This window comes from Pan troglodytes, chromosome 19 (assembly GCF_028858775.2).
Source record: "Pan troglodytes isolate AG18354 chromosome 19, NHGRI_mPanTro3-v2.0_pri, whole genome shotgun sequence".
NCBI lineage: Eukaryota > Metazoa > Chordata > Mammalia > Primates > Hominidae > Pan > Pan troglodytes.
The window spans coordinates 94204463-94217122 of record NC_072417.2 but is presented as its reverse complement, the minus strand read 5'-3'; the positions used below and the strand labels follow the sequence as shown (position 1 = coordinate 94217122).

The 12660-nt window shown below is 50.8% G+C and overlaps 1 protein-coding gene across 7 annotated transcripts in view; it reads right to left on the bottom strand.

The window, feature by feature from the left end:
• Nucleotides 1-12660, bottom strand: part of RPTOR (regulatory associated protein of MTOR complex 1) — a 416632-nt gene that overhangs the window by 142269 nt on the left and 261703 nt on the right. For all 7 annotated transcript variants that reach the window (XM_024350719.2, XM_024350720.3, XM_063799998.1 and 4 more), the window contains 2 exons: nt 1234-1334; nt 306-450 (listed from right to left, as the gene is read on the bottom strand). In XM_024350719.2, the coding sequence (XP_024206487.1) occupies nt 306-450; nt 1234-1334 (246 nt within the window). The remainder of the gene's footprint in view (nt 1-305; nt 451-1233; nt 1335-12660) is intronic.

The window sequence follows — 12660 nt, the reverse complement described above, 5'->3', positions numbered from 1 at the left end:
CTAAAAGGTTAGAAACTCTCTTGCAAAGTGCTACCCTCCCGAGTTGCAGAGTTGTGAGGCTTCAGCCGGCCGCTGCTCCCGTGCAGTCCTAAAAGGCCCTCCAAGGCTTCTGCCCTCCGAAGGAGACCCCCACTCCTCTGTGTGGAGATCTCTGGGAGCCCTGCATTTAGCTTCACTTGTTAATGCTACACGGGGTCCCCAAGTTAGGTGTGGGGCCTCCCTGCCCAGCTCCGTGCAATTCCATGACATCACAGTGCCACGGAGGGCGGGGGAGCACGGCACCTGGAGGATCCTGAAACACTCACCACATGGCGTGCATGTACGTGGGCGGCAGACGCGGGCTGCTGACGGGAGTGCAGTTATACGACCTCATAATCCTTTCCGCCAATAAAAAATTTCGAAACAGACTAGCCACCAGCAAGTCCTGTCTGAAGAGCTTTTGGAAGAGATCTGAGGGCAGATAAAAGATAAAAAGGAGTCTTCAGTGACTTGTGTCTAGCATTTAAAGCCAAATACACAAATTCACTTCTATCAAAAATTACTAAAGTTGGGACTAATATGCATATTTCCCATCAGCAACACACACACACGCTTAAACACACACATGTACACACACTTAAACAAACACACACGTGCACAAATGTACACACATGCACACATGCATGCATACACGTGTGCGCACAGGTGTGTACCTATACAGATACATTACACATGGGCACGCATACACAAATACACACATGCACACACATACAGGTGTACACATACACAAATACACACACACAAATATGCATATACACACGTGTATGCATACACATGTACACATGTACACACACAGTGCACATATACATACATGTGAACAAACACCCCAAATCAACCAATCAATAAAAAATACAAACAAGTCTTACAACAGCAATTCTGGTTTCCAGCCAGTGTGAATAATGCCGACGACTCTGAAGATAAGCCGCCGGTGCGCAGTAAGGGCTGTGCACCGGTCAGGGCCAGCGCTGACACGCAGTCTCTCCACACCACCGTTCTGAGAACCTGGCGTGCAGTAACTCAGCCCCTCGCAGACACCTCCTTAGGTGGTCGCCTTCTACTTTTCAGCCCCTCCCACTGTCTTCCTCACTAGGGAGGCACTCACGGATCCTATCTGACTCCTCTCATGTCCGAGAGTCGGCTCCCCGCGCACTCAAGGCCATAGCCTCCCTCCCCAAGGCCCGGCCCGCGCCTCACCCCGGGGGAGCACGTTCCACGCGATGGTGTCTGTGATGGCTGTGAAGATCCAGTTCAGTTCACCCAGGGGCGTCCTCCTGTCGTTCAGGCGGCCAGGGATCCTAGAAAACAAGGGGCGTTCTCATGAGTGATGCCACAGCTCTGAGAGCAGGGAATGGAGGAGAGGTTGCAAGAAAAAAGGGCGCGGGCGGGAAAGGCTCTGAGCGAGGGAGGAAGGCTCTGAGCAGAAGCTCGGTGCACGGCAGGGAGAACCAAACTCTCCATGAGCTCACAGCTCAGAGCTCAACCTCCATCTGCAGCTTTCCTCCTTCCCGCACATCTCCAAAACAGCTTCTTCCTCCGGTGTCCCCAGACTTACAGACCAAGCCCAGCTGGTCACACACATGGTTCCCATGGACCGATGACTGGACCCCAAGGGCAGTCTGTGGCACGTACTGAAAGCAGTCCACATCACGCTCTGCAGGGTTATACCTCAGCCACCGAACGCTGTGGAAGTGCACCGTCCACGCTGGGGGGAGTCTCGCCCGCAAGGTCTACTTTGCTCCCGTGTATTCAACACGCAGCTGATACCTGCGACAGGGAGGTGGGGATTGCCAGCGCGCGCCCAGGCCCTGTCCTAAGGGTCTAGGGGGAAGGACAGGTAACAGGCAAATGAACAAGCACACATTAGAGGTAAGTGACGGCAGATGACGCAGAGACAAATACGACAGAGAGTGGGCGGGGGGATGAGGCTGCTGCCGTTTTGCATGGGGCAGGCAGCACCAAGGACCACTCCTCAGCTGTGAGGACAGAACCATGACTTTTGCAGCAACTTGGATGGAGCTGGAGGCCATTATTCTAAGTGAAGTAACTCGGAATGGAAAACCAAATGCCACGTGTTCAGAGCCATAAGCATGATCCCGCTGTCGAAAAGATTTAGCTGATCAGCAATTCCCACTGCAGGAACCATCTGATGGCACCATCTTCATCAGAATAATATTCAAAGAGGCTATGCATCAGTAACACAGGGTAGCTGAGTTCAGTGAACTTCTTTTCTTAAATTGGTGTAGTGGAGTCCCACTGTGTTGCCCAGGCCGCTCTTGAACTCCTGGGCTCAAGGGATCCTCCCGCCTCACCCTCCCAAAGTGTTGGGATTACAGGCATGAGCCATCATGCCCAGCCTAAGCAAGCTTCTTAATGTAATTCTTCAACACATGCTCTTTCTTTCCTTTACGAACAGAAAATAACATCTTATTTCCTCAAAATAGGTTCAGTGATAGGACAAGAAAAAGGAGAAACTGAGAAGTTAGTATAATATTCTAAAGCAGCACTGCTGCTCAAACAATGCCGGAAGTCTCAAACAAAGATTTCCAAACTCAAGAAAAATTCTGACCTCCACGGTGGAGACCAGTTTACCCAACATCACGGTTTTCTAGTCAGGCTGCTGGCCAGGACGGGGATGACAGAGAAGCCCCTTTCATTAGCTGTGTGGGTGGCGGAGGGCAGGCATCATGAAGGATTCCCACCATTTAAAAGAAACCCGGGCCTGGAGGCGAACACACGGCACAAGGACAGCAGAGACTCGTCTCAGCCCCTCCTCCTTCTCCCCAGTCTGCTCTCGCTTCAGAACAAGCATGTCCACTGTGCGCAGGAGGAATGGCCAGGCTGCCTGCCCTGCGACCTCCGAGCAGGGGAGTGAGGAAAAGCAAAGGTGCCCACCCTCTAACAACCTGCAACAGAGCCTGGCCCCACGGAGGTATCTGAGGGTGGGGCACACCTCCCAAAGAGAAGACATTTCCTTATGAAATGCAAGCAAACAATCCAGGAACTCATTTTACCAGGTTGCTCATCTCAGCCCTCAAGCGCCAGCGTGAACAGGGGTGGCTGCCCAGGACACAGCCCTAGGAAACAGCACGGAGAAGGGGCACGGGGGGCATCGTGGGGTGGACATGGAGCCCCAACACACTTGTGTCTTGGGTCCCACACCTGCAGATGAGAAACACATATGCTGAAAACTGTTTTAATGAAATGACTGCCAAGATCGTCAATAACTATGTTCCGCAAAAACACCGCCTCTTTCAAGCTGCAGGACTGTCACCGAGCGCTGCCTGCCCTCCTTACCAAAGCCATGCAGAGGACAGACAGCGCCCAGACCACACGCCGAAGCTCTGTGGTCTAGGATCAGTAAACACACAAGTGGCCCAACTGTGCAAGGAAGGAGGACACAGGAGGTGGCCTGAGTGTGCAAGGAAGGAGGACACGGGAGGTGCTGATCTTCAGAATCCTGTCACGGGTTCTCTCTTCTCTCTCAACATATCAGTGGCCCAAGTGTGCAGGGAAGGAGGACACGGGAGGTGGCCCGAGTGTGCAGGGAAGGAGGACACGGGAGGTGGCCCGAGTGTGCAGGGAAGGAGGATACGGGAGGTGCTGATCTTCAGCGTCCTGTCACGGGTCCTCTCTTCTCTCTCAACATATCTGGAGTTAGTCAAACTATGAGGGCAGAGGACTGTCCCCAAGCCTCAGGAAGAGAGGTGCCCAGGGCAGGGTGGGGCCCAACACCAACTGCAGAGCTCAGGTCCTCGCTCCATGGGGTTCAGACATGTTACCCTCCCAGCACGACTGTAACAACGTGCCTGGAGCACTGCCAGCCCGGGAAGTGCCCGGAGTCTGTGTGTTCAGAGTCACACAGACTAGACCGATCGAGTGACTCATACTGCATCACTCAAAGTCCACACTCTACGTTACACAGCTGGTCTTTCTGGTGTGCGGAGCCCCCATTCTCAGGCAGCTGGATGTGTCTGTCCCTGCCCTAAACAAAGACACTTCTATCCTGTACGAGTGTGCGCTGGCACTACCTTCTTTACCACATGTAAAAGTCGGAAAAATCTACGTAGCTCAGTACATCAACTTCCAGGAACCAACCATGCTTAAACCGGGAGCAGGATGGGGAAATGGGATGTAGGGTGTGTGGTGCTGTGTCATCTGCCATTGCAGAAAGCCCAAAATTCGCTCCGAAACCAATGAGAGAGAAATGATTAAACAAACCACGCAACAACCACGACGCAGCAGCTACAAGCAGTTAAACTGTTCTGAATATTTCAATAATATGGGACAATGCTTTATAACATTAAGTAAAGAAGCAAGACAAATACTCTATAGTCACGATTACATCAAACATGTGCAAGGAGAGACAATTGGAGGAAAAACCTCAAAATGCGATCATGGGGATACCCTTCCTTGTCTTTATATCATCAACATTTACTGCAATGAGTGTGCCCACCTGAGTAACAGGGAACTGCCGAAACCCTGGCTCCTGCATCTCCTCATCCTCAGCCCTGGTGATGCTGGGGAGGGAGCCTAGGGGGGCAGCACAGCTCAGGCAGCTGGCGGGGGCCAGGGCTGCATTCCGGAAGAAGTGCAGGGACCATCACAAGCACAGACAGACCATTTGCCCGCAGGCTGTTTGCAAACCAGGACTAAACGCATCCCTAACGTGAGCCCACGTATCCTGAATCGAGTGAAGCTCATAGAGCCCCTGCTGTTCCCGAGTCTGTGACCCCTGGTTAACAGAAAGCTGCATTCTGAGCCGCAAAGAGCTTCCCACGAGGTCCCACACCCCAGCACTGTCACTGGATGGCCAAGCCATCAAGATAAACGGAGGCCAGATAGGACCAGTGTGTACTTAGTTGTGTTTTTACAAATTGGTATCTTGTGATGATCACCAGTAAGTAAATGCAAAGCTAGACTCTCCCAACACGGTCCTGAAAATCCCACTGGTCTCTTCCCTAAGCTCATCGTGAAACCAGACAGAGTCATCTGCCCAGACGACTTCAGACAGACCCAGAAATCATTCAAGTCGATGAACCAACCATCCAGTGAGCAAAAGCTGATGAGGCTTCTTGATCCAGCAGGCCTGGTCCTACTGGGGGTGACAAGGTGGAACCGAGTCCAGCATCCCTCACTTTTCACGTCACATAAAATTAAATCCTTGCAGAAACGATTTGTTTCTGGTTTCCTTTCTGTACCTGATCCTAACCAATGCTGAGTCTCGCCCGACTCGGGAGGCCACCGAGATGACGAGGGGACCACAGAAGAAGCCTAGTGGTGTGGGTTGTCCATGTCAGACCATGTTTCATTCTAGAAGTTTCTCTGAACCCTCAAAGGGTTAATGATCAAGGTGGCTCTTTTAAAATTTAAATCCAGAGTGTTAATCAAGGACTTCTGTGTGAAAACTGTAAAAAGCTACAGTTCAGGAAAAGATTCCTGAATTGGGAGATAAGAAAACTCAAGCGCTGGTCCCAGCAGTGCTATGGCTGGATGACTCGTGGTACCTGTTTCTCTGCTGAGTCAACACAGCTGACCCTGATGCAAAATGGCGACTAAAATAAAACAGATGACACTCCAACAACAGATGTGGCAGATGCCAGGGGTGGCCCCCCAACAGGGCCCGCGCCTCCTCAAACTCTCCTTCACTGCCATTGGCAGGAGGGTTTATCTCCACCTTCCCCCACACTTCCGGGCTCACCTGTGGCATGCGGTTTCTTGCCAGGATTTATCTTCCTTACTGCAACATCCAGGCCATCATGATGACCCCGGCCCTGCTAGACTCTGGCAGAACTTTAGCATCCACACCCCATTTGTGCAACCACCGTAGAGTGCCAGGCCAGCTCCGAAATGCCAAGCAGGTGCACTTCCCCTAAGGCCCCTTCTTCTTCCCTGACACCCCTGGCTGTCCCCACCACCACCCTCTGCTGGGAACTTGTCACTCAACAAGAGCTGCTGTGTCTCCAGCCCTCGCCTTTGATTCTCCACCAGCTGCCTGAGGGATCACAGCCCATCACAGTCACTCTCCCAAGGGTGCTCCCTCCCCCACCCCCTCTCCCGGACCTGCCCGGCTCCCTGTCATTTGCCCCATCACTCTGCCTGCTCCCTACTTCCAGCACGAGGTGCCACCCACTCCTTGGGGCCCTGTCCCTCCCTGGTTCACTCACAGGTGCCCATGTGGCAGGTGCTCGCCTCCCAGTCTCTCCAGGTTCCTGCTCTCACCTGGATTCTCGGGGGCGCCTTCAGCTCTGTCTGCACTCAGGAGACGCAACACATGATCTCGTCCCCATGGGGTGGCCGCCTCACTGCTGTCCCTGGCCCCATCCATGCAGAGGACAAGGACAAGGAGCTGTGAGGTCATCAGGATGTCTCCCCTGCAGAACCCCCAGCCTTCCTTTTCCTTCACTTCCAGGCCTAAACTTGGGAGCCAGACAGACGGGGGCTTGAATTTGGCCAGAGACTGGCTCTGTGACTGTGGACTAGCTGCCCAGCCTCTCAGAGGCTTGGATTTTCTTCAGCATGAACATTTACGCTACCTCCACCACCGCTGCCAGCTGGGCACTCATGCCATGCCTCCCGCTGTGTGGCTCGGTGGACCCAGGCCCCCAAGTCACCCACCTGCCAAGTCCACCAAGACTTCCTTCCCAGTGCCCACGCCAGGCGGGTCTTATGTTCACTTGCTTTTCAGATGGAGAAACTGAGGCTCTATGAGGGTGTGTCTTCCACTAGAGACAAGTGGTGGGAACCAGACCCAGACCCCGCAGCCGCCTCGCAGGAACGGGAGGACCAGGGATGGGCCGGGGAGACCACTGGCTGCTGGGGCTCAACATGCAGTGGCCGCTGGGGCCTTATGCCTGTCTACCCTGGGGAAAACCCATGTGGCCCTGAAGCTGGCACTAGCTAAGCTCTCCTTGGCCCCCGTAGGCTCCTCTTATCTGCCATGTGAAAGCTGGTTTCTGTCCTCACCGCCCTTCCAAGCCACCTCCTCCCAAGCCCCCTCACTCCAATGGCTGGCCAGCCTTGCCTTTCTTCATTTGCTGAATCTGCAAATCCTGACTGTCTCTCCCCTGGCACCCGGCTCCTCCCTTAGTGACCTCTAGGAGCACTGCGTCGCCAGCTCTTTTCACACCCCAGGATCTGCTCCAGCGGCAGCCCTGCTCCTTCCAGGTCTCACGACAAGGCGCTTCCCTTCACCCTCGGCTTGCCTGGCATCACAGCTCAAGTGGAACGTGTGTAAAATCAAGTGCAATGCCGTCATCTTCTCCACTGCTGGTCCCCACTCCAAGAGTCCCTGTGGATTCGCGTTTCACTGAGGCTCGAAACCCCGGAGGCCCCAGGCCCTCAGCTGCTCCCTGGTCCTGCACTGGGGCCAGCCAGGCCTCCCACAGATGCCTCTTCCCACCTCCTCTGCGGCACCCTGCAGCCAGGCCCGCCAGGCGTCCAGACGGCATTCTCGGGCCAGGCCCTTCTGCCCTGGCTCACACTACACAGGCTGATGACTCTTAACACACAGCTGGGCCCCCAAACCTACAAGGTTCTCCACTGATCATTGTGGTGGTTTTCCATTACTTTTTAGCTACCCAAACAAAATCTTATGCAGGACTAAGGAAAGCAAAACTCCTCTGGCTGGAGGAGTGAGGGCCAAGAGCCCAGTGGCTCTCCGACTGCCTGCGTAGAAGCTGTGTCCACGCCCCTCGGGTCTCGAGAATCGCTCTGTGGAAGCCACCTTGCCAGTCGGGAGGATGCTCTGCACGTGATGGACTGTCCAGCCCTGATTGACGGGGCACGTGGAAGCCACCTTGCCAGTCGGGAGGATGCGCTGCACGTGACGGACTGTCCAGCACAGGATGACAGCTGAGATCTTCCTCTAAATTTCTTTGGTGCTCAACTAATCCCTTACTTTCTTTGTCTTTTATTACCCGCCATTGTTCCACTGTTAATTTTCTGTGTAGCTAGGTAAATTCCCATGGACAATGACTTGCTTTCCCTGACATAAATCAATCTCACAGCTCCCGGCAGCTCGTTAAGCACATGGTGTGATCTCCACAGTCCACAGGCCTGGGCCATGTCACTTCCCCACTTAAAAAACAGCTGCTCCCACTGATGCCGATGGCTGTCTGCTGCCTGTGGACACCAGGCTGGGCCCCTGGCAGGAAAAAGCGCAGTACAGGGACAGTCCCAGCTGGTATGCACAGGGACTGGGCCAGTGTTCAGATGAGGCCTTTCTCTGTTCTGGGTGGCCCTGCAGCACAGCTGAGCTACAGAGTCTGGCCACCTCCGAGTTGGAGTGGCAGCTCTCTCTCCACGGGGCCTGCAGAGGCTGGGCCACCTCTGAGTTGGAGCGATAGCTCTCTCTCTATGGGGCCAGCAGAGCCTGGGCCAGGTGTACATCAGGTCCAGCTTCTGTCCTGGCCTCTGCCAGGTGTTACATCCAACAAACCTTGTGCACCCCTAACTGCCTAGTGTCTGCTCCCCAGCACAGTCACGCGGCCGCCATGGTGGAGGCTGAGTAACTCAAGCATGTTTACCTTCCTGGTGCTATTTTCTGTTCCTCCCCATCTTTCTATTTCACCAAATACATCGCTTTCCAGCCATGTCAGACTTGTCATTCTCAAACATCCTGTGTGCTCTGCTCAGACTACCCTCCTGTCTTCTTGGCTTAGGGGACACCTATGGATGCTTTATCATTTGGCTCAAGTCCAGCCTCCTCTCAGGACACTCCCCTGGGGTCTCTCCCACACCAACCCAGGGGTTCCCCGCTGGCGGCTGCTCCTTTGATGCCTGCCCAGAGAGCTGTGAATGTCTCTGAGACACTGTTGCCTAGGCTGTGTCTAAGCTGAGGCTTGGAGCGCTCTGAAAGTCAGGACTACATTCTTTCTTCATCTTGCTGTTATGATGCTTAGCGTGAAAGTCAAATACAGAACAGATGCCGCGTACATATTTGATGGCATGAAACGTCAAATACAGAACAGGTGCCGCGTACATACGATGAGCCAATGGGTGAATCCCCACTGAATGATCGTCAAACTGTATGTAAACAAAATGTTAAATGAAAAACTACGGTTTCCAAGAAATAGGACAAACTCACTAAAAGTACTCAAATGATGATAAAAAAGAAAACAAGATAATACAAATCATCCCCAATTCCATCATCTAAGAAGCTCGTGAAACACTCTGGTGGCCATTCCCCTAGATTATCTCTTTGTGCACGAAATCAAAAAAATACCCAAGAATACACTTAGACAAAAGTCTGGAAGAGTATACACAAAGTGTTAATAATGGTTATCCCGGCATGCTGGAGAAAATGGATGATTTTAATTCTTTTTGCTTATGTGTGCTTAATAATCTACACGGAAAACATACAATTTAAGTATTAAAGGAAAACAAAACTTTCCCCCCCTTTTTTTAAATAAGAAGGAGGCTACAGCAAGTTTCCTGAAAAGGGAAGATATTTCAAAACTGTCTTATGAAAAAAAAACTTTTTGAGATGAGGTCTCCCTGTCACCCAGGTTGAAGTGCACAGGCTTGATCTCAGCTCACTGCAACTTCCACCTCCCAGCCTCAAGCGATCCTCCCACCTCAGCCTCAGCCTCCCAAGTAGCTGGGACCACAGGCACATGCCACCACATGTAGCTAATTTTTTGTATTTTTGGTAGAGATGGGGTTTTACCATGTTGCCCAGGCTGGTCTCACACTCCTGAGCTCGGGTGATCCACCTGCCTCGGCCTCCCAAACTGCTGGGATTACAGGCATGAGCCACTGTACTGAGTCAAAACTGTATGATTTTAAAAATTTATATCATCTCAGATTAAATTCAATTAAAGAAGGACACGCATTTAAATTTAAATGACTACTATGAAAATGACGGTGTAGGAAGCTTGGGCTGGTTCACTTACTTACTGCAAATAATTAATTACTTACAAAGGTTCCATGCCAAGGTCAGGGGAGGTGAACTGAGCAATTTCTTTTTTGAAATAATTCTTTTGAAAATCCAGGTCAGTGCATAATGGCTAGGTTGCTAGTAAGAGGAAAGCTATATATGTCTATCTCAGACCAGTGGTTCTCCACAGTGGGGGCTGGAGTAACAGGAGAGTTACTGAAAGCAATCTGAGCAGGTGCACAAGCGTGATGAGTTCATCCAGCTTCTCAATGAACGCTGCATTGAAACCTTACGCATAAAGCACACACACACGTCGGTCATTGTAAAAATACAACTCTTTGGGGAAAGAAAACAATTTGAAGTGAAGATCAGGAAATAATGCACCAGGTGAGAACTTTTCGTGAAACCAGTGAAAATACTTTTTCTTAAGCTAATATTGCTCTGAACCAAGGAAACGTGCATTCCTGTGATATTCTCGTCCAGTCTCTCTTTATTTAAAATGATGTGCAATTCAGCGCTCTGTAACATTACCTGATGTTCTCACTACACAGTGCCCAATATTATAGCCATTTACAGACTTTGAGTGATCATAATTAAAGTCCATTTTAGCGTGCATAAAACCCATGGTTTACAAATTATAATACATGATATTGGTCTGAATAGTTTGCAATTTAAAGGCAGAGGAGCGGCCTCTCTGTCAGCTGGGCTGCAGTGCTATAGTCTGGAGGGCAGAGGGACAGGAACGGGAACAAGAGAGCCGGATAGAGTCCCAGCTAGACACGGAAGGCTGGGGACGTGGGTCCAACTCTGTGCCTGCAGACCCTCACGTGCAGCCACTGGGCATTATCTAAAAAGCTGAGCCCACCAGATTCCAAATCACGTGCACAAATCTGGGGGTGTGTGGTTCCCACAGGTTTAGGGTTTTGAGGACAGCACGGGCTCCCTTGCGGGTAACGGCAGATGAGGTGATTCAGACCATTCTCGCCTGGAGAACAGCTAGAAAGGCTGTGTGTATGTTCGGGAATATTTTAGAAGCAAGGAAAGGCAGGCCAGGCTATGATAAATTATGGGGCCAAGACTCGAGGAGGGGAAGCCAGGGGTTGAGCTTTCGTTTGGGGCCACCTCTCTTGGAAGCATCTGGCAACTCCAAAAACGGGACCCAGCAGCAGGGACGCTGAGTAGATCACGGCAGGCTCATGGGGCTGGGGAACAACAGCAGGAGGTGATGCACTGCCAAGGAGAAGCAGATCTGGGGAAACTCCTCAGTTGTTGAGCTGAGACTCTAAAAGGCACGTAGGAGGAAAAAGAAACTCAAAACAATTCAGACTTCACAGCCTCAAATCATCCCAAATACCTGTACAATTTCCGTTTTCAATTTGTAGCATTCAATTAAAAAAAAAAAAACAGGTAATTACTGGAAAACTGTATATATGTTTGAAACCAAGAAAAGCAGCTGACAAGACAGAGATAGAGGATTTGGATAATGGAGCCGCCAGGCACAGACTTGACAATCATCTTACTTAATATGTATAAGGAACTAAAGGACAAAGTGAACAATTTTGGAAGAAAACTAGAAGCTATTCTTTTTAAACCCTGGAAATTAAAAATTTAGTATATTAAGAAATCAAGGGCTGGGCACAGTGGCTCATGCCTGTAATCCCAGCACCTGGAGGAGGCCCCAGGCAGGGCTGAGGTTGAGGCCTTGTTGGAGAGGGCGTGGCTGTGTCCCGTGGGTACAGTGAGGTTTAGGCCTTGTTGGAGAGGGCGTGGCTGTGTCCCGTGGGTACAGTGAGGTTTAGGCCTTGTTGGAGAGGGCATGGCTGTGTCCCGTGGGTACAGTGAGTTTGAGGCCTTGTTGGAGAGGGCGTGGCTGTGTCCCACAGGTAGAGTGAGGTTGAGGCCTTGTTGGAGAGGGCGTGGCTATGTTCTGTGGATAGAGTGAGGTTTAGGCCTTGTTGGAGAGGGCGTGGCTGTCTCCCACAGGTAGAGAAGAACACACGTGAGATGATCTTCAATGAAATGCAAGTAAAATCCTGCAATCTATCCAAGGGTAATATACCATGACCAGCTGGGGTTTACCACAGGGATGCAAGACTGTTTAACGTCTGAACATCATTCATGTGATGCACCATCTGAACAGGGTGAACAGCTGTACGATTCCCTCCACAGACACAGAGGAAGCCGCTGACGAATTCCAACAAGAACTCACGAGAAAAACTCTCAGAAAACTAGGTCTAGAAGCGCACTTCCTCAACCTGATAATGGGTATCTATGAAAAATTCACAGCACATATTATACTTAGTAGATTAAGATAAAATGTTCCCTGTCATTGATCCTTGACTCAGATCAGGGCTTCAACACCCAGCTGTATTGCTTCCATTTAACATTATACTGGAGACATTACGCAGTGCAACAAAGCAAGAAAAAGAAATTAAAGACATAAACATCGGAAATAAAGAAGTCAAACTGTATGTATTTTCAGATGACATAATTACACACATAGAGGATCTTAAGAAACCTTTCAAACAGCTCCCAGAGCCAATAAGGGAATGTAGCAAAGTTAGAGGAAATGAGGTCACTATGCAAAAATCAATTACATTTCTATATGCTGTCTTAAATAATTTTTAAACTGACATTAATTTAACAAAATATTTGCAAGATATGTACAGATAAAGCTCCAAGGCACCAAGACAACTAAATCAGTATGTGATGATTATGGAAGATGAAGCCACTATGTGCATGGG